The sequence below is a fragment of the Schistocerca cancellata genome, chromosome 4 (genome assembly GCF_023864275.1).
Source record: "Schistocerca cancellata isolate TAMUIC-IGC-003103 chromosome 4, iqSchCanc2.1, whole genome shotgun sequence".
Classification (NCBI taxonomy): domain Eukaryota; kingdom Metazoa; phylum Arthropoda; class Insecta; order Orthoptera; family Acrididae; genus Schistocerca; species Schistocerca cancellata.
The window spans coordinates 47441234-47464616 of record NC_064629.1 but is presented as its reverse complement, the minus strand read 5'-3'; the positions used below and the strand labels follow the sequence as shown (position 1 = coordinate 47464616).

The 23383-nt window shown below is 41.2% G+C and overlaps 1 protein-coding gene across 2 annotated transcripts in view; it reads left to right on the top strand.

The window, feature by feature from the left end:
- The window catches only part of LOC126184653 (R3H domain-containing protein 4-like), a 104762-nt gene extending 85884 nt beyond the window's left edge, over positions 1–18878 (top strand). For both annotated transcript variants that reach the window (XM_049927133.1, XM_049927132.1), the window contains one exon: positions 18696–18878. In XM_049927133.1, coding sequence (XP_049783090.1) covers positions 18696–18699 — 4 coding nt within the window. In that variant the 3' untranslated portion in view covers positions 18700–18878. The remainder of the gene's footprint in view (positions 1–18695) is intronic.
- The last annotated feature ends 4505 nt before the right edge of the window (positions 18879–23383 follow it).

The following is a 23383-nucleotide window of genomic DNA, read 5'->3' as shown; positions in this document are numbered from 1 at the left end:
AAATTTTGACAAAGTCATCTTGTATCTTCCTTCAGTCACTCAACTTTGACACCTTACTCTACACAATAGCATCATCAGCAAACAACTGCAGATTGCTGCCCACCCTATCTGCCAAATTGTTGATGTATATAGAGAAAAACAGTTGTCCTATAACACTTCACTGGGGCAATCCTGATGATACCCTCGTCTCTGATGGACATCAACCATTGAGTACAACGTACTGGGTTCTGTTACTTAAGAAGTCTTCAAGCCACTCACGTCTCTGTGAATTCGTTCCATATGCTTGTACCAACATTAGCAGCCTGCAATGGGGCACCATGTCAAATGCTTTCCAGAAATGTAGAAAAATGGAATCTACCTGTTAACCTTCATCTGTAGTTCACAGTATATCATGTGGGAATAGGGCAAGCCGAGTTTCACACAAGCGATGCTTTCTAAAACCATACTGATTCGTGGACAAAAGCTTCTCAGTATCTAGAAAGTTTATCATATTTGAACATATTATATGTTCAAGGATTTTGCAGCGAACCAAAGTTAGGAATATTGCTCTGTAATTTTGCAGGTCCATTTGTAAAACCAAATTGGGATTCAATCCAGACCTAGTGATTTATTTGCTTTCAAACCTTTCAGTTGTTTCTCTATGCCAGAGGTGTGTATTACTATGTGTGGTTGTTCAAGCAAGGTCGATGCTGTACCTAGGTTTTCTGCGTACCTGGAAGTTTCAAGCTTATTTGAATGCGAGATTGTCCAAAATAAATATGTATGAAACGGCTATAGCTGAAGCGTGGCCTACAAAGAGAAGACAATCCCTATATAAATCTATTAAACAATATAAAAATGTTAATGACCTCAGCAATAGTTTAATTTGCGAATATAAGACGACCTCGTATTTTTTGAATGACAAATTTGGGAAAAACCCTCATCTTATAATCGGGTAAATATGGTAAATATTATGGTAGCTAGATTCCATACTTAGTACCATGCAAACCATCACACATTTATATTTTTAATTGTTGGTTTTGTGTTGTGAGAAATTTGTATAGTTGATTTGAAACACTAGTAGTGTGGGAAGTTGTGTAAGGGTGTCACAGAATTTTGGTATTGTCTTGCTTAGTATTGGTAGCTTTCATATTTTCAAACGGTATGTGGCAGCAGACTATTGTATGTTGAATTCAATTCCAGATTCATGTACTTCATGGATCTGAACTGTAATAATACTTTCCTAGGACTACATTACTGTGTAGTTTTCTAACATTTAAAAACATAATTATTTTGTCTTTTCGTGCTTGGATGGCAGGAGTACTCAAACATGCCACCTCCCACCCCCCACCTTATTATTTGCACATGCTGTGCATTAGATCAGGATTACTATCTCATAACCCATAACTCCTTTATCTCAAACTGTGGCACAAAGTTACAATGCTTGGTTTCATTTCTAAATTCATATCAATTGAAAGTTCTCTTGGTCGGGCCAATATTTGAGACAGCTCATGGTTAAATCATCGTTTTCCAACCTTATGACATAGGCTATTTTTAGGGCTGGTCATTACTATATGACATAGGCTATTTTTAGGGCTGGTCATTACTATAATACCCTCAATGCGACAATGTCTAACACCTTTTATATATCTGCTTATTGAAGTGTGTATCAAAGAAACCTTTTGTAAAACTGCAGAGGGTGAGACCTCTGTTGTGTCCTCGTGTTTGTTTGCTAAGGTGTTTTATGATTTTAAGAGCTTCCTGTCAAGTGACTTTTCTCATTAAGGTATACCTGCCATTTTAGTTTGTCACAAAACACACACAAATCTGAGTTGTTTAAATTTAAAATGGTACCATTTATATGAGGCTTAACTGATGTAAAATTATTTGAATGATAAAAATATGTGCAGATGGATTTTCCTGATGACAATTCAATTTTTTTCATGTCCATTGTTCCAATCTCTTAATTTGCAGCAGAAGTTCATGCAAGGTTGATCTAAGATGTGGAAGAGTTGTGTACAGCTAAACTCTGAGAGGGTGTTCTCCAAGATTGTTTGTTTGTTTGTTTCATTACTCTGTTACTTGCCAAGCTGCTGCTGCTGCTGCTGCTTAGATAATATGGGTACTATTTCTTTGCAGTTTAATGCACACACTGCCCCCCCCCCCCCCTTCTCTCTCTCTCTCTCTCTCTCTCTCTCTCTCTCTCTCTCTCTCTCTCTCATCCATAATAGCAATAATCCAAGTCCACTGTCTCTACATCTTTATCAGCACATTATGTAACTTATGAGCATACTTCAGGAATGTCTGTGCATTGTATGCATTGTGTGGTTTTGGCAGTATGTGAACTTGAAACTTACAAGGAGGTCAATTTCCAATACCTTTGAACTAGCTTATGTGAAAATCTCACTTTGTATCATGAGGTTAAGTTTTTTCTTTGCCCACGGATGGGAAACTGTTCTTACTTGTCACGATTGTATATAAAATATTTATCATGTCTCTGATGTTAATTTACCACAAAATATTATTTGTCTCCCCTGCGGGTCCAGGGGTTAGAATAGGTCCAAGGTATTCCTGCCTGTCGTAAGAGGCGTCTAAAAGGAGTATCGCACGTTTCGGCCTATGTGATGGTCCTGTGTGGGGTTTTACCTCAATTTTTCAAAATGTTCCCGAAGAGCGAGCCAATTGGGGAAGGGCACCTTACATGGTGCATCGTGTCCATCATGTGCTGAGACCAATCACATCCTTCATTGACTTGGATGTGCACTTCTGCTCATTCTCCAACTGTTGGGCGAGGTCACCCTCCTGGATGCGTATTTTTCCAACAACTGTGCAGTATCGTTTTCTACACTGACATTGATAATGGGCTTGTTTGCTTGGTTGCACCTGATATCCAGCATGGTAGCCAGTCCGTTGTGGTGGGGCTGCCATGTACCCTGTTGGCTGTAGCCCCTGACCACACAGGGATCGCTCTACTGATACCTACACCGTTAACTTCTCACGTATGCCAAAGGGGAAGATGCCCATCCCCCTGTGGCATTGGGACCTCTGGCAATGGCCATCCTGCAAAGTGGCCTTTGCTGCGTGCGTCTGGGTGGCGCCCATGGTGAGGGTGGAGTGGGTGGCATCAGGGTGGATGACACGCGATGAAGCATAGTAATCGTCTCTTGCTGGTGGTCAAACACCAGCAGTCTCTAAGGGTTCACGGGCCCAATTCAATGCACAGAAGTATGACCCCAAATCATTCCCCTCCCTGGCCACACCATGGGAGGAACGTTAGACAAAGGATGGCAGCAGCTCTTATTCACCCCAGTACCTTGTATGTTCGAGAGCTGATGGGGAACCTTTCATGACGATGAAGCTTCAGTTTTTGTTGAGCATTTAGAGTACAGGTTTGGGGAGATGGAGGGCTTGTTCAAAATGAGATCTTGGTCAGTCTTGATCGAAACAGCATCCTCTGCCCAGTCATGGGCATTACTCACTTGTGACAAGCTGGGGGTGTTTCTGTAACCATCACACCCCATAATAGCTTAAATATGGTCCAGGGTGTCATGTTTCACAGGAACCTTCTTTTGCAGTCTGACGATGAGCTGCACGCCAATTTAGAACGGTGAGGAGTACATTTCATTCGGCGTATCCACGGGGGTCCGAGGGATAATCAGGTTGCCACCGGTACCTTCATCTTGGCCTTCAAGGGTGTTAAATTACTCGAGAAGGTCAAGGTGATTGTCTACCGCTGTGATGCGAAACCCTATATCCCTCGCCTAATGTGGTGCTTTAAATGTTGGAAGTTTGGTTATATGTCTTCCTGCTGTACTTCCAGTGTCACATGTCAAGATTGTAGATGCCAATCACATCCCAATACTCAATGTGCCCCACCTCCCATCTGTGTCAACTGTGGAGAGCACCATTCGCCTTGCTCGCCTGACTGCAGGATTCTCCAGAAAGAAAGAAAAATCGTGGAGTACAAGACCCTGGACCGATTGACGTATAGTGAGGCTAAGAGTAAATTTGAGCGCCTACATCCTGTGTGCATGACATAGTCTTACACCGCCACTACACCCCATCAGCTCCGCCAAACCCAGTCATCTCTGAGCCAGAAGACTACACCTGCCACCTTGATGGTGGGAGGCGGGGGGGGGGGGGGGGGGCACTTCCCTCCCTTTTGCTCCTGCACCACCTACGGGAGCAACACCCCCTTGCCCCCCACCATCAGGGACATCTATCCCCACTTCTAAGCTGGAGAAGTGTACAACTTCTTCGGCTGCTCTTGCTAGGAAGGAGTCCCTTGGGTCACTCCCTTCCCAGGTTTATGCTAGTGGGAAAAATGACACCCGCCAGTGCCTGAAGACTCCAAAAGCAGCTGGTCGCAGGGCTTCAGGCTCATCCTCAGTCCCAGAGACTGAATCAGTGAAGTCCTCTTAGCCAGGGAACCCCAAGGAACAGTGAGAGAAATCCAAAAAGAAGGTTCCCAAGACCAAGGGAATTGCAGTGGCACCCACACCACTGCTACCTACCAGCTCTGTGTCTGCGGACCTAGATCTGTCTGAGGACCTAGATCTTGTCGTATTGTCAGACAAAATGGATATAGATTGCTCGGGAAAAAAAATCAGTGGCAGCAGGTGACACTGAGGCGTAAACTGCCTCATTGAATGTTCCACGCCTTCCCCATCTCAAGGTGACGTCTTCCTCCAGTGGAATTGTGGCAGTTTTTTCCACCGCCTGGCTGAGCCTCAGCAACTTTTAAGCTGTACACCTGCTTTCTGCATTTCCCTCCAGGAAACGTGGTTCCCCGCAATGCGGACCCCTGCCCTCTGCGGCTATAAGAGATACCACAGGAACCATAGTGACTGTAATTGTGTCAGGTGGAGTTTGCATTTATGTCCTAAACTCAGTCTGTAGTGAACCTGTTCCCCTTCCAAACCCTCTTGAAGCTGTGTTTGTCAGAATAAGGATGACGCAGGAAATAACTGTCTGCAATGTATATCTTCCTCCAGATGGTGTAGTATTCCGGAATCTATTAACTGCACTGATTGATCAACTCCCTAAACCTTTCCTACTTTTGGGAGATTTTAATGCCCATAACCCCTTGTGGGGTTGCACCATGCTTACTGGCTGAGGCAGGGATGTCAAAACTTTACTGTCTCACTTCAACCTCTGCATCTTAAATACTGGAGCCACCACACATTAAAGTGTGGCTTGAGGTACTTATTCGGCCATTGATTTATCAATTTGCAACCCAGGACTTCTCCCATCTATCACCTGGAGAGAACACGGCGACCTGTGTAGTAGTGACCACTTCCCCATCTTCCAGTCACTGCCCCAGCGTCAAGCCCACGGACGCCTGCCCAGATGGGCTTTAAACAAGGTGGACTGGGAAACTTTTAACCTCTGTGGTCACTGTTGACTCTTCCCTACATGGGAAAATTAATGTGATGGTTGAGCAGGTGAGTACAACAATCGTTTCTGTGGCAGAATACACAATCCCTCGCTCTTTAGGGTCCCCCGGTGAAAGATAGTTTCTTGGTGGTCGCCGGAAGTCGCTGAAGCAGTTCAGGACCGTTGGCGAGCACTCTTCCCTGGAGCACCTCATAGCCTTTAAGCGGCTCCATGCTTGCATTCACCAACTTACCAAACAACGGAAGCAGGAGTGTTGGGAGAGATGTCTCGACAATTGGGTGCCATACGTCACCTTCCTAAGTCTGGGCAAAGATCAAATGTCTCTTCGGATACCAGACCCCAACAGATGTTCACGGTGTTAACATAAATGGCGTGTTATCTACCAACGCAAACGCGATTACTGAGCACTTTGCTCAGGCCTCTGCATCAGAGAATTACCCCCTAGCCTTTCGCACTCTCAAACAGTGACTGGAAGGGAAAGCCCTCTCATTTACTACATGCCACAGTGAATCCTATGGTACCCCATTTACAGAGTGGGAGCTCCTCAGTGCCCTTGCACATTGCCCTGACACAGCTCCTGGACCAGATCCGATCCATAGTCAGATGATAAAACATCTCTCATCTGATTAAAAGTGATGTCTCCTTGTCATCTTCAACCAGATCTGGTGCAATGGTGTCTTTACATCGCAATGGCAGGAGAGCACCATCATTGCGGTGCTCAAACCTGGTAAAAACCCACTTGATGTGGATAGCTGTCGGCCCATCAGCCTCACCAATGTTCTTTGTAAACTGCTGGAACGTATGGTGTGTTGGCGGCTTCCACCAGGGTCGCTCTACCATTTATAATCTTGTGTCCCTCGAGTCTGCCATCCGAACAGCCTTTTCCATACGCCAACAGTTGGTTGCCGTCTTTTTTGATTTGCGAAAAGCATTTAACATGACCTGGCTACCTCTTATCCTTGCCACATTATAGGAGTGGGGTCTCTACGGCCCACTCCAGATTTTTATACATAATTTCGTGTTGCTTTGTACTTTCCGTGTCCAAGTTGGTGCCGCCTATAGTCCCCCCCCCCCCCCCCCCCCCTATTCAGGAGAATGGGGTCCCACAAGGCTCTGTATTGAGTGTCACTCTATTTTTAGTGGCCATTAATGGTCTAGCAGCAGCTGTAGGGCTGTCCGTCTCACCTTCTCTATATGCAGACAAGTTCTGTATTTCATACTGTTCCACCAGTACTAGTGTTGCTAAACGGTGCCTACAGGGAGCCATCCAAAAGGCGCAGTCATGGGCTGGAGCCCACGGTTTCCAGTTTTCGGCCCCAAAGTCGTGTGTTATGCTCTTCTGTCGGTGTCGTACCGTTCATCCAGAACCAGAACGTTACTTTAATGATGATCCACTCACTGTAGTGGAGACATATCGGTCCTTAGGATTGGTTTTCGATGCCTTATTGACTTGGCTTCCTCACCTTCGTCAGCTTCAGCAGAAGTGTTGGTATCACCTCAATACCCTCCTCTGCCTGAGCAACACCAACTGGGGTGTAGATCGCTCTATGCCACTGCAGCTCTACAGAGCCCTTGTTCAATCCTGCCTTGACTGTGGGAGTCTGGTTTATGGTTCAGCGGCACCCTCAGTGTTCTGTTTACTCAACCCGGTGCACCACTGTGGCGTTCGCCTAGTGACAGGAGCTTTTAGGACAAGTCTGGTGACCAGTGTCTTTGTGGAAGCTATAGCGCCTCCATTGCAGCTTAGGCGTGCGCAACTGTTGGCCAGTTAACGTAGCACACGTTCATAGATCCGGTGCGCATCCGAATCACAGTCTCCTTTCCCCATCCACGGCCGTTCATCTCCCGCATCAGCAGCCCAGGTCAGGGCTTCCAATTGCAGTTCATGTCCAATCCCGTCTTTCTGAACTGAAGTCTTGCCTTTACCACCTATACCACCTATATTTGAGGTCCAACCACATACACGTCCATGGTGTACAACTAGGCCGCAGCTTCGCTTGGATCTTTCGCATGGCCCTAAGGACTCAGTTAACCCCGCGGCTCCCTCTGCCACTTCCTCTCAATTCTTGAGAAGTACTGAGGCCACGAGGTTGTTTACACCGATGGCTCGATGGCTGATGCTCACGTCGGCTTCACGACTGTCCATGTAGGACATATTGAACAGCATTCCTTGACTGATTGTTGCAGTGTTTTCACGGCCGAGCTGGTGGCTGTATCTCGTGTTCTTGAGCAAATCCGTTTAAGCCCTGGGGAGGTGTTTCTTATGTGTACTTACTCCTTGAGCTGCCTCCAACCTCTCGACCAGTGTTACCCTCGTCATCCTTTGATAGCGACCATCCAGGAGTCCATTTATGCCCTGGAACGGTCCGGTTGTGCAGTGGTGTTTGTCTGGACTCCAGGTCATGTCGGAATCCCTGGCAACGAACTTGCCGACAGGCTGGCCAAACAGGCTGTGCGGAAACCGCTCGTGGAGGTCAGCTTCTCTGCAACTGACCTGCGTTCAGTACTACGCCGCAAGAATTTGTGGCTGTGGGAGGCAAAATGGCATAACCTCAGCATGCACAACAAACTGCGTGCCATTAAGGAGACTACAGATGTGTGGCAATCCTCCATGCGGGCTTCTCGCAGGGTCTCTGTGGTTCTCTGCCACCTCCGCATTTGCCGAGCTCGGGTGACACGGCTGCCTCCTGCACTGTGATGACCCACCTCAGTGTCGGTGCAGCGCCCGGCTGACTGTGGTGCGTATCTTGGTGAGCTGTCCTTTGGCTGCCCTGCGACAGACTCTTCAGTTACCAGACTCGTTGCCATTAATTTTAGCTGACAGCGCCTCATTGGCTAATTTAGTTTTACGTTTTATACGTGATGTTGGGTTCTATAATTCTATGCAAGTCTTAGCACATGTCCTTTGTCCCTTCGTGTTCTTCACTCTAATGCTTTAGGGTGGATGTTTTAATGTGTTGCAGAGTGGCTGGCTTTCTCATTTTATTCTCGTGGTCGGCCAGCCATGATCACCTGCTCTTATTTTTACCCCTTCTACCTGTTTCTTGCTTCTCTCTATGGTCTTCTGTTCCTGTTCTTGTCCATAGTAGTGTCGGTTGTCTTTCTGTCGTTCTTCTGGTTCTTCCTTTCTCTTGTTATTGTGCTGTATGTCTCCTTTTTTTTATCTTTCCTTTGTGTAATTATTTTACTGGGAACAAGGGACTGATGATGACCTCTAAGTTTGGTCCCTGCACCCCCTCTTTCAAACCAACCAACCAACCAACCATTAATTGTCTTCCATTCATGGGCCTAACCTGTTGAAGTAATGTCTTGTGGGTTGACAAATAGTCCAGACACAATAAACTTTGATTTTTGCTGTTATGGGTCACACAACAAGAGATACAGAAGTGAGGTACAAAGATACTGACTGTTCACACACCAAATATTCTACAAAAACTCAAGAGTGTGTGAAACTGAGAACTCTCCATAGGACCAATAAGATAACCTTGTAACACACAGTGTTCCTGAAGTGTGCTGAGAAGCTGCATAACATGTTGAAATAAATGATTTATTTGTAATAAAATAATATCAGACACGGTGGACTTCAATTTTTGCTATTACAAATCACACAATGTCTGGAACAGAAAGTTACATAGAGTCTACAAAAACTCAGTGTGAACAGGGAAAAAATCAGCACAGCAAAAATTACACCAAAGAGTTGACGGTAGAGTAAAAGTCTTTTTCAGAATTATTACTGGTTTACAGCCCCTTACCTGATACTGACGCCGCCCCCCCCTCCCCTTTTCATGCAGGAATGTCTCGTAGGCTGTCGTCTGCTATGGATAACTTACTTGCAGTCAGAACAAAGCTCACTACTTTGATGTTTCCTCTGCACTAGTATGATCCTTAAACACTCTTTCTATAAGAGAACGTGTCAGTGTCTTGTTACTAGTCACTGCTCTGGAAACCAAATTAATCTTTTTTTGCTTTTATGTCCTATTTATGACTACTTCGATTTGGAACATGAAAGTAAATTTCTTCAACAAAATTTCTGAGTGTGATTTCTTCCTTAGCAATAACTTAGCAATATCCTTGGCAACATCTTAATCTTTTTCTCAACTTGTCTTAGTGTAGTTGAGTGTGAATGCTGTGTAAGTCACAGCTTTGCCCACATTCTAAATGGAAATGCACTTTTAGGTACAGAAATCCTGACCAATCTAACAATACTGTTTTCTTATTCAGCGGCTCGATTTTATTGTGGGCTGTATGGTGCAGTTTTCTGGTGCCCCTTCAAACAAAGAATTTTGCTCCTATATTGATTCTTAATACACTCCTAGAAAATGAAAAAAGAACACATTGACTCAAGTGAATAAGACCTGGTATACTTGCACGGGACACTTGGAGAGGGCAGTGCATGCGATGATCAAAGGCGTCACAGTGTGCTCAGCAGTTGTTTACCGCCAGAGCCAGTGGCAGCCAGTTTTGCCGTGGTATACAGAGCTCCTTGTGTGTCTTCAGCATTGTCAGCATGCCGCGACAGCGTGTATGTGAACCGTTTGTGCAACTGATGGACTTTGAGCAAGAGTGTATGGTGGGCTTGCAGGAGGCTGGATGGACATACCGCAAAATTGCACAACACGTGGGGCAAGAGGTCTCCACAGTGCATTGATGTTGTCACCAGTGGTCAGCAGAAGGTGCATATGCCCGTCAACCTGGGTCCAGACAGCAGTGACGCACAGATGCACGCCGAGACCGTTGCACTTTACGAAGTGCCATGCAGGACTACACCGTCACTTCACAACAAATTAGGGACACTGTTGCTCTGGGGGTATCACTGAGAACCATTCGCAACCGTCTCTGTGAAGCAGGGCTACAATCCCGCATGCCGTTAGGGCATCTTCCATTCACACCCCAACATCACTCAGCCAATTTCCAGTGGTGTCACGATAGGCGTTTATGGAAGGACGAATGGAGATGTGTCATCTTCAGTGATGAGAGTCGCTTGTGCCTTGTTGCCAATGACGGGCAAACGCATATGTGGCATCGTGCAGGGGAGTGCCAAAATCTGGAGTGTGTACGACAAAGGCACACAGCACCAACACCCGGAATTGTGGTGTGGGAAGCCATATCCTACACTGGCTGTTCTCCACTGGTGATAGTAGAACAGTGTGCTCTGAATGATATCAATCGAAGACGAGGTAAACATTATGGAGGCAAAAAAAAATTTTAACAAAAATTTTTATGCTTCATAGCACTGTAAGCTTCATTAAGTAATGGATTTATCTACAAATGACAGATGAATTGTAATACAATGGTTATGGTGAGGGTTGCACATTAAACTCACTGTACTGTGCATTGTGCATGACTGCATAAGTTTGGCATTCAACAGTTGTGGCACTGTTATAGTGCGCGTCATATATCTTGGCGGCCGAGTTTAGGTTCGTTCTGCGCATCTGACGTCACAAAACACAGTCAGCCAATAAACAGAGAACGACGTTGCCAGATCTCGACTGCAGTGCAGAGCATGGACGAGTGTCTTCAGTTCTAGAAACGTTCAGTCACAAATAAAGTAATAGATCAAAAGCAATGTCTTGATAGCAGACTTTCTTTTATAGAATGTTTGGAAAAAGCATTCTTTATACCAACTGCTTCATATTCTATTAATTAATTAAACCAAACAAGCAATAAGACTCCTAATTCAGGTGATAGCAAGGAAAGGTGTTTGTTTCAATCTCACGAACTGCTTTTTCGCAATAAAGAACAGCGGTAATTGTTTATTTCCTATTGTACTTCGACGAAACGTGAGTAATTCATAGTCATACCAACAGTGTTTATAAGTAGTTGCGTGAGTGTTAGACTCCTTATGGAGTTACACTGTTCGATGAGCTGAGGTGGCGGAACGGTGAAGGTGTAGGCTGCCAAGCGAAAGGTTATGAGTGCAAACCGTGTGTGGTGCTTAATATTTTCTTTATTTTAAAACAATATTGGAGTGCCTTACTTCACGAATTTTATTCGTTTGAATGAAATTTCGAGTGCTTTGCCTCTTCATCAACTTTTTCGCTGCTGCTGACATGTGCTCCGCGCAGTGCGCGATTTTGTCATCACTGCACTTCTCGCCTGTGCAGACACATGGTGTTCCCACTGCTTTGACACACTTATCATTCGATTTCACAAAAACTATTTGGCCAAAAAATTTGATTTTTACACGTCTTCTTGACTGATACCTTCCCCCCATAAATGACTTAATTTTGTTTTGATGTGCAGCATTAAATGTAGTAAACCATTGCACGAAATTTTGAAGAGTTTGCAGAGGTAAAAGTCCATAGCGTATACTTTCCGTATGGTCGATTTTAGTTGCCACAATGTTGAGAATGAAATGTGGACAAGATACCTAAATTTCATATAATATTTACTGTATAACAATATCTCATTTAATTTAAGTACCACATAGGTGTCGTATGTAATATTGAGAAATATTCCGTCTTTCGCGACTGTAATAAAAGTTTTATTTACCCAGGGCGCGTTTGGCTTTATTTTAAAGCACTTCCATCGGTGAAAGCTATGGCACATACACAATGGTATTCGTGTTCTGTTTCTTGTTTTTGTTCCACAGTCGCAGTTTTACCAATGGTATTGAAATATATCCCTCTTCTGCAACTGTAATAAGCGACTTATTTAGACCAGACGCGTTTCTCTCTTTTGAAGCATCATAAGAGGACTGTATTTTGTGTCCTCCATTGCCAAGTCACCTTTCGTAGTTTTGTGCTGCGGTAGCACAATATTCAACGTTTGTGTTGGCTCATCAGTGTTTTAGCAAATAAATGCTGTTTGTGTGTGCCACACACAAAATTATATTTGACATAGCTCTGAGCACTTCACTGACAGACGGAATATTCAAATCCTAATGTTTTTGTAAGTCCACAGTTTTGTTTAATGTATTTTGTCTACTTCCTTTTGATTGATTGAAGTGCTTTAAAATAAAGCCAAACGTGCCCAGTGTAAGTAAAACTTTCGTTACAGTCGCGAAAGGTGGAATATTTCTCAATATTACATACGACACTTATGTGGTACTTAAATTAAATGAAATATATAGGTATCTTGTCCACATTTCATTCTCAACATTGTGGCAACTAAAATCGACCATCTGGAAAGTATACTCTATGGACTTAACCTCTGCAAACTCTTCAAAATTTCGTGCAATGGTTTACTGTATTTAATGCTGCATAATAACTGCGTTGAGCATCGAAACAAAATTAAGTCATTTATGGGGGGAAGGTATCAGTCAAGAAGATAGGTAAAAATCTAATTTTTGAGCCAAATAGTTTTTGTGGAATCGAATGATAAAGAGTGTCAAAGCAGTCGGAACACAGTGTGTCTGCACAGGCGAGCAGTGCAGTGACCAAATCGCCCACAGCGCGGAATGCAGGGAGCACGTCTTTGTAGCAGCGAAAGGGTTACTGCGGCCGTGGTGGCTTTACTTCATGAACTGCACGCTCCCCCCTAAATGTAAGCGTGCAAACTATGCTATACTATGGCGCTGCTTCTCTTAGCGCGTGCGTCGGGTGCAACTGGCAACGCAGCAATCTCCTGCGTCTAGGCGGGCATGCGCGAGCCGCCAAGATAAATGAATTGAACTATAGTAAGTTAAGTCCATCCACCATGAAAAGGTTGTACCACATCAGATGGGAAAAATCTGTTTTCCATTATTGTAAGGCTTGCATAGAAAGCAACAATGAAATTGGTTTTTAATTGTTGTGATACTGGCACAAGATACATTCAGTATGCTGTCCACAGTTTTCTGTAACAAGTTGAAATTGAGAAACAGCATGTTCAACAACAAATAACTGTGTCTTAGATGTCACATTTAGAATGTGCTGCACAATGCATGCATTCAGCCCAACTAGATTTGTAATTGGAGCACTTCAACACATCATCAGTCAAATAAGGCCACAGCCAGAAGTGACACAGGCTAAGATAAGATAAGGTGATCTGGACAGTTAGGCTGTAAGAAAATGATGGCTGATAATTCTAGTATTTCCAAGATGCCTGTGCACCAGCTGCTTTATTGGCTATGCAATATGTGGAGGAGTGCCGTCTTGCATCTGTTGAAGGTTTGCAATGATGTTGGTGCACAAAAGATTCTCATAGCATTTACCAGAAATGGTAAAGGTAACAGAACCTGCAGGACCTATCTCCTTGGAAAAATATGGCCCTATGATCGTTTAGTATAAATATCTATGGAGAATTTGCATGCACAGAACAAGAATTCTGTCTGTAACATCTCCTGCAGTTCAAGTCACATGATTTTGGAATGGTGCATTTTAGCCTGTATAGGACAAAACTCTAGGCCCCGATGGAATCCCTGCCAGATTCTATACTGAATTTTCAGCTGAGTTGGCCTTCTTCTCACTATAATCTACCATAAGTCCCTCAAACAAAAAACTGCGCCCAGTTCTTGAAAAAAGGCACAGGTGACAAAACTATCATCCAATGTCCTTGACATTGATTTGTTGTAGAATCTTAGAACTTATTTTGAGCTCAAGAATAATGAGGTATCACGAACAGAATTACCATCTCAATGTCAACCAGCATGGTTTTTGAAAACATTGATTATGTGAAACCCAACTCTCACTTTTCCACATGACATACTAAAAGCTTTTAATTAAGGGAAACAGTTAGGTGCAGTATTTCTTGATTTTCGAAAAGCATGTGACTCAGTACCGCACCTATGCTCATTGTCAAAAGTGCGATAGTATAGGGTATGAAGTGAAATTTGTGACTGGATTGAGGACTTTTTGGTAGAGAGGACACAGCGTATTATCTTGGATGTAGAGTCATCTTTAGATGTAAAGTAACTTCGGGTGTGCCCCAGGGAAGTGTGTTGGGATCCTTGCTGTTCATGTTGTGTAGTAATGACCTAGCAGACAATATAATAGTAAAATCAGGCTTTTTGCAGAAGATGCAATTATCTGTAATGAAGTGGTATCTGAGAGAAGCTGCATAAGTATTAAGTCAGATCTTGATAAGATTTCAACATGGTGCAGAGATTGGCAACTTGCTCTAAATGTTCAGAAATGTAAAATTTTGCACTAAAAAAAAAAAAAAGTTGTGTCCTACAACTATAATATCAGTGAGTCACTGTTAAAATCGGCCAGCTTATACAAGTACCTGAGTGTAACACATTGTAGGTAGGTGAAGAGGAATGATCACATAGGTTCTGTCATGGGTGAACAGGTGGTGGACTACTGGGGAAGGGCAAAGAGTCTACAAAAGAGATTGCTTACAAATCACTTGCGCCACCTGTCCTCGAATGTTGCTCAAGTGTGTGGGACCTATACCAGATAGGACTAACAGGAGATGGTGAATGCATACAGAGAAGGACAACATGAATGGTTACAGGTTTGTTTAATACATGGAAGAGTGTCACAGAGACTCTTGAAGACAGACAAAACTATCCTGTGAAAGCATATTAATAAAGTTTCAAGAACTGGCTTTAAATGATTACTCTGGGAATGTAGTACAACACCCTGAATATCACTCACATAGGGATCGCGAGGATAAGATTACAATAATTAGTGCACGCACAGAGGCATTCAGTCAGTCATTCTTCCCACACAGTATATGCGAATGGAACAGGAAGAAACCGTAATAACTGGTACAATAGGATGTACCCTCTGCCATGCACCTCATGGCGGTTTGCAGAGTATACATGTGGATGTAGATGGCTTGTGAAGAGCAGTGGTATTGTGCTTTTAGCCACAGTATCATAGCTCGGATTCCACTCTATTTACAATATTTCGGTAATGGGATAAGAAGTGACAGTAAACTATATTTTTTTATGTTTTCTGTTGCACTTACTCATGTTGTTGAATCTCTGTTCTAATTAATTAAGCTACAATGATGCTGCATAGAGAACTGTCTCGTGCAAAAATAATTAGATAAACACAAGGGTTTGAGAATGTGCATAAATTGGAGGAAATTAACCAGACTGTCACTTATAAATTTTAACATAACACTCAAGTGTATACAGTGACTGGCAGTCTCGTAAACACGCACAATCGCAGAAATTATCTCTAGAGTACAAGACTTTATAATACTGTCTCTCAATGTTTTTCAACGTATAAAGTGCCTCATATCAACATGACATTTACAATTATACATTTTTTGTATATACCTGTGAAAAGTAACTGGTCCTCCCTTCATATACTTCTCTTTTGATCTGCAGCAATGGCAATACTGCACCATAGCTGTTACTAAAAGTCAGATGTGTAGAAACGTGTACAAAACAAGGCAAATATATTAAAGTTTCACTATTACCAAAAATTGTAGACTACCAGTGGCATCCAAAAATCATGTGATTAGCCTGGTTTGATGATGGGAACGTGAGCAGGAGGCTGTGCTCACTCCATAGATGTATATACTGTATGCCTATGATAAACAATGTAGCAGCCCGCACCACACAGTTACCTTTGCAAAATGAAGTGGTACCAGTTGATGTGCGAGTGAATTTTCTGTTACCCATATTCAGCAATTCTGTGTATTAAGATTCCTTGGGGATGGAAGTGGGCTTCATCTGTCCACAGAATGTTCCATGGCCATTCATTGTCCACTCCCATGTGAGCAAGAAATTCTAGAGCAAATGTTTCTTACTAGCAGGTCATGAAGCATCTCCTTAACACGTGTAATTTTGAAGGGATGGCAATGCAGGATGATTCATAGAATTTTATGTGCACAGGCATGTTGAAAGTTTGGGCAATTCTCCATGCACTGCATGTTTGCACATCATCGCTCGACCCTGCTGTGGCCCACACCATCAGATCAACCATTTTTCTCCCTTTGACACTTTGTACTTCAAAAGAACCTGCCCTATTTTTTTTTTTTTTTTTTTTTTTTTTTTTTTTTTTTTTAATATATTTCATATTCATTTACGCCAGGCCCTTGACAGGTAATGGACCAACACCTTTTTAAATACTTTCGAGTGTTGATAACTTCTGCAGAGCTACTGGTACAAAGTAACATTCTTGCAAAAGAGCTATACCAGCAACTTGTGATTGTGCATTGAAGCAGTCATGCCGAGCACATCAGATGTAAACCGAGGAACAGCCATGTACCCTGCATCTTTTATTTTGAATATTGTGGTATTTACAGTGCTATCTAGAGGTAATTTTTTCCCATTATGTTTCCACCTCCTTCAATAATATTGTGTTCAAATTTGACATCTTTTGGAGCAGTGGTTCATTTTTTACAGCATTTTGAAACTGTAACTTTAATTACAACCACCCTGTAGTTGTGAGTCCCTCCATTTGAGTCTTAATGTGTCTTGTCAGACATCATCTTTTGCTGAACTGTGTGTTAGACATGCATTTAATGGTGATCCACAGATAAAAAAATTGTTGAATAATCTAAAATGGATTGAAGTTAAAGAAAATAACTTAAAAGATATTCTACCTGAAACTCATAACGTTGTTCTCTAGAATTCTTGATGCTGCCCACTGAGGTATCACCATCAGAACTAACGTATCACTATTATCTGCTACATACATATTTATTACTATGATACTCTGCAATAGATTTTAATTACTAACAGAATTGCTTGCATGTATGTCCAATACACTATATTCGCACAAATGTACAGTGCCAACATGTAAATATATATTTTTTTCTGCTGTTTTAGTTTCATTACTGTCACTATAAAATCCAACATTACTGTGAACTTTCTCCAGTTCATGTTACTGGGATATTGTCATATCTGGTGCTAAAGCACAGTTGCCAAGTTTTATGATTATGTGACCAACTGAAGGATCAGATGTGTTCAGAGCAATGTTTCCTTCCTCCATCGTGTTTTTATGCACTCTTTTTTTCCACAATATTTAAAGAGACAAGTCACCTTTAATAGATGTTACTTTAAAATGAGCTTAATAATTATTATAATATTGAGATTAATGCTGGATGTATGGTGGAAGAGCTGGTCTGAATTTCTAGTGATTTCATCTGTTTCAGGGGCACAGGGAGTTACAAAACAATAAATGGGTCATGTTTTATGTTATGGCTAAATAAGTCACTTTATACATAATGTAACCCATTAATTGCAATTGTGATGCTAATTATTTAATAATAATTTCTATTGGATCTGATAATCCAGTGATTTTGTTGTTAGATCATTTCAACTTGATTCTGTTGCTTGGTGTTATTCTGTGTATAGATATTTTTAAAGAACAGTTATGTAATGAACATCTGCGTAATCAAAACCATTTTTATAAGAGTAACAAAGCATTATGATTTGATCATATGCATGATCATTGTGATACTCCTTATTTTCTTGAATATATCAATTTAGAATGTTGTTTCTTCCAAAAATCAATATCAGATTTGGTTCTATTCCTGAACTGAATAGAAGTTCAATTACACCTTCTGATTGAACATGCAGTTTTGTGAACTTTCTTCATTTTTTAAAGTGTTGTTACATTATTTTCAGTGCTACCTTGGGTAGTTTGTGTTGTGTGATTTGTTGTGACAGATTGTTGTTGCTATACTATCTAATAACAATTTCACTAAAACTAACATGAATCCATGAGTACATTGCTTAGTATCTTCATACATAATTAGAAAAGATCCAGCAGATTAGAACTGTCTTTTCTTACCACTGGAAGCATTTGTGAAACATTTTGTTTGTATTACTGATTCTCAAGTTTATTCTTAAATTATAATACTAAGGTCAGCCAGAAACCAATGTGACTTTCACTTTCTTTTTAGAATGAACGACAATGTTGAACAAAAAAAGCATTGCGGAACTTGAGTCCTTGTGGAAAGTTTTCATGTTACAGAAATAACTATTCATATTGTTTGGCACACACTGAGAGACCCACACCACAAGTTGATTTTCCATGTCCATTATGTTTGTGCCACAGACAGCTTAGACATTCCTAAATAAATATCTTTGAAGCTATAATCAAGGAGAGACTGCAAGACTGGAAAAAAGAAATCTAAATTAAAACTGCTGTTACTATTGTCATTTATATTTAAGATTTGTTGTAGCCTCCAAACAAATATCAGTAGCATAATTACCAGTCTTAGGAAAGAAAAAAACTAGAAAAAATGAAGTCTCATGGAAGTAATTTCATAATGAAATGACACTGTATTGGTGAGAGAGATATTTTATATAGCTGCAGGAAAATGTTTTTGTATTGTTGAGAGATATATTTTATAGAGCTGTAGGAAAATGTTTTATTGTAACTGGAAGTTGTTTCAAAAACAAAAGAGAATTAATGTGCATTAGTTTCTGGTTGTTCCTTATAGATTCTCATGTTAGTGTACACTGAAAAGTGTGTTGTAATTTACAGGTAGAACAGATGAATCCTCTCACACAAGACACGTGCATGTATGGAATGACAATGATGGGTATACCATTCCGAAAATGCTTTTGAGTGAATACTTAGAAAGCCGTGAACAGAAATCAGCAGTGAACTAGATATGCACACACACACACACACACACACACACACACACACACACACACACACACAAAATTATAACCTTCACACAAGTTTCAAATGCTGCATACAGTTGTACTTGCTGTGCTTCACAAAAGTATGCAAAGTTCAATCATGCAGTAATGCTGATTTGTTTACCATAAACAAATGACTCTTGTTTTATTTGTCTTCCCCACCTTTTATCCTCTTGTTCTGTAGCGTACTTTCTTTTACAACAAATGTATATTGACAATAGTGTATAAGGAAACAAAACTCAATTTTTTTGTGATTTATGTGTACTTCTGTTATTGTTTAGTTCATTTATGGAAGCATTTTGTAAATATTATGTTTTGTTGTGATAATGCTCAGATTATTTTGAAATGTCAGCATGTTGTTCTGTATTTGTAGAGACCTTTTACGGACACAAAATTAAAAAGACATCACAGCTATCACCCCCATGCTGTTGACAGTTTATTTCACACTTATCCCAAATTTCCAGTGAAGTAGCAACCTCTCCTTGGCCCCTACCTTTGACAGGTGAAATAACGTGAAGAAATCACTGTTGGACAAATAAATTATTAAAATGATGGCTAAGATAATGAGGTTGTTGGCACGAAAACAATGTTTTCTGGAGTTGTTACATAGTGCAGAAGAACATTTACGTATCACATATTAAATCAGCAGGAGGGGGTGGGTTTGAGGAATCCCAGGGTTCATGACTACTCCCAAAAAAATGTCATGGGTGCATTAATATTTTTACGTATTGTATATAAATTTCCAAATTCCAAAGCTAACTTTCAGTCCAAAAAAGCAGCAAGAAAACTGTCTCAGAAATGGCCAGGAATTCTAAAACTTAAGCTATATTTAACACGAGATACTTGTGTAATAACTCACCCATGTGGATGGAGTGTGAGTGAGACAGGTAACATTCCAGCAAAGGTGCACAGTCACTGGCTGATGGCACTGGCTGTCAACAAATGCAACACAGTTTGTGTGTCCACAGCTACAACTCGCAAATCGCAGGAAGTTTGGTAAGGGAAGACAAAGGGAAAGACAGTCCACTAAGAAGTAAAAAATTGAGACTGACTTGCCAAATGTAGGCAGAAACAACTGCAATGAATAGCATCCTTCTCATTTACCTACCCTAAGTCTGACACATGTATTCTGAATCACAGTATTTAGTGAAATAAGACTAATGGTAAGTGAACACTTTAATTTTATAGTGTGTAAATTATGATTTATCAAAGTTGTGAGAGTCATTGCAATTAAATTAATGACGTAACATGTGTACAGGGTGGACCAGATAAGTGGCCCACCAAGTGATACGATTAGACGTGAATGTATGCATATACCCACACCCTGTGATGTGCACACCACGTGATCCACACCAGTAAATAGTGCAGGCTGTGTCAGTGTGAGTGGAGCAGTGCAAAGCAGACAGTAGTACTCATAGTGGAGCAGTGGATGTTTGTTGTGTACAGCTACATGACAACAGTCATGGAAACAGCATTGCCAGTTGTTTGCTGAGAAGTTTAATGGTGTCAAAGTGCCAGCAAAGAGTGCCGAAAATGGTGTCGGGCAGGATCTGTTTTAAACAAATATGAAATGTGCCTGCACACCAGAAAATGAGGCTGCAGTTCACCAGAAAATGCTTCAGAGTCCTATCAAATCAACCTGACGCCTGTCGCAAGAGACCAGCATATCATGTTGATCATGTGGACAAATACTCCACCTGGATCTGCACTGTCTGTTGTTCATGCATTAAAACTAGAGGATGCTCCTCAGTGCCTGCAGTTTTGGGAGTGGCTGTTTGCTGAGATAACAGTGAATGACTTGGACTTGGATCTGTGCTTTATGCCCGATGAAGCCTGGTTTCACCTGAGTGGTTATTATTAACTCGCAGAATCTCACGTTCTGGGCAGTGGAGAATCTGCACAACTTCTGTGAAACACCATTGTATGATCAGGAGGTTGGGGTTTGGTGTGCAGTGTCTGCACACTACATTATTGGTCCCATCTTCTTTCATCAGATGTTGACTTCAGCACATTACATTGCCACTATTTGGAAACCATTTGTGGCAGCATTAGCAAAGGAGGAAAAGACATAGTTATTTCCAACAGGATGGAGCAACTGCCCATACAGCTGGCCGAACCTTGGAGTACATTTACACTATCTCCATGCCTAACAGAGTTGTTAGCAGAGATCAGTCTGGTTGTTGCCCTAGCAGGCCACCCAGGTCACCTGATCTGCCAGTGTGCACTTACTTTGTGTGGGGAGGCATCAAGTCTGTGTGTTGCAACAACCCTCATAATCTTCAGGAACTACAGCAGAACATTTCGGATGAGACTGCAGCAATTCCAGCAGCCTAGCTTTGAGCTGCCTTCAGCAACTTTCTGATCAGGGCCTAAAACTGTCAAGACATGAGTGGTGGTCACTTTCAACATCTGCTATAGTCAGGCTAGTACTGTATTTCCTTTCCTCTGCTGTGTTACATTGTGCCCTGGAAGTCTGTTCTCCACGCCACTTTTATTTGCCCCAACCTGTACATGTTAAATTTTTATATGTATGCTTTTCAAAGGGTATATTTTAATGAATTTCTTGAATGTTGTTCTAAAGTCATATACTGTTTATGGATGTAAACAAATTACTATTGTCTCAGTAATAAACTGGATAAAAATAAGAAAACATGCCTGGTTAAGGGCAAGATAGGCTTCAGGGTCCCTAGAGTTAACACCATTCCATCGGTGTGTGGAAGCAACTGCATTGGTCTGTCCATTCTTGTAGTTTCGTATTGTACAGAATGACACAGGCACATTAAAGAATTTAGATCTTGAAAAATCAGTGGTAGCTGACATAATTTTATGTTATGTTTGGTGACTGTTCCATTTCATATATAGGGCTGAAGAAATGAGAATGTGCAACAGTTACTTTTAGTGGGACAGCAGTTATGATTTTGATAGTTCATGGAAGCGGACTCTTGACATTACAATTAGAGAGAGATTTGGCCAGTTGTATACTACCCAACAAGGTTTCAGCAGCATCCTTCTATTGCCGATATTACATTATTTCTAGCATTACGAGGTCACAGTGAGGTAGATTGACCAATTACAGGATTGCCATTGCGTATAAGAGACCACCACAGCTACAGGAATGACAGTTAGTTCCCTTTGGTGAAGATGATGGGTGTAACCACAGAAAGCTTCAGTTTTTTGCTTTTAATTTCTTACTGCAAGTGGACTGAAAATATCTAGAATGTTTTGGGTTGTTTCCACTAAAAGAATCTCACAAATGGGCAGAATTTGCACATAATCAGTCCATACAAAACTATACTACTTTGCATATAAATGATCTGTTTTTAACAAGAGAATCTTGACAGACAGTTACCTGTTATGGTTGAGAGAATGTGGTCATTACTGAAGTTAGTGTTTTTCTTGTAAATAATAGTATTGAGATCTGATGATTTCCATTTGCATTGAAGTACTATGGATGTTGACTTACAAAAGGAATTAATTCTTTTCTTGTTTTTAACATATTTTATAACTGTCTAAATCAACATTTTGCTTTCATTTACATAAATGTTTGTGGAAATTTAGTCTTATGCATTTTTGATCCAGGGTATTCAGATTTGTTACTCATGTCACAAAGAATGCTTGGTAAAGTTTTAACATTTCAAAAGAATTTTGCACTGAGTTAATTAGAAATTGATTGATATCTAGTGTAGTAACAGCACCTTTCACATGATGTGACACTGACCAGGAGAGACTGTGCATTCTCTCCAGCAACAGGAATTTTTGATGGCTAGTTCAGTCTAATAATAGTAACTGGAAAATAAATCTGTGGACAGGTAAATATCCACACATTTTAACACTTGAGGGAGGCTAATTATCTGGTGATCAGGAGGGTACATTTTAAACAGTTTTGAGAAAGTTTAGTATTTGATGCTATGCAGTGTGCATGTAGTACCAGAACAACATTATTGGGAGGGCAGTACCACTGTTAATAAAGTGTCCTCAATGATTTGTTGAAAGGTCTCTCTCTCTCTCTCTCTCTCTCTCTCTCTCTCTCTCTCTCTCTCTGTGTCTGTCTGTCTGTGTGTTGATCAGATAAGTTTAAAAAGGGCTCTTGACAGCATTCCAAGCCATGGGGTGTCCCATTGGATCAGTATACCATTGTATGGTACTGATGTAGGTGTCATTCATGGCAGTTATCCACAAGGTTGAAGTGACATTCAGCAGAAGAGATTAACTGTAATATGATTTTGTTCCTTCTCCCTGGTGACTGACTGTAATACTTATTACTGAAAATGACTTACCTTTTCTTATAATGTTTCTTCCTTTTTTTATGTATTCTAAACCTGTGGCACTGCATTTCAAATTTGTATCTAGTAAAACAAGAGAGAAATATTTAATATTGATAGGAAATAATGGACCCGAGTCCAGAGGATTTATGTAACTCACTCTTTTCTGTGCTTCTTTACAATGATTTTTTTGTTTTTCAAAATATAAATATCAATAGCTTATGTGAGGGAACTTGAAAAGGTAAGATACACATATTGCCAT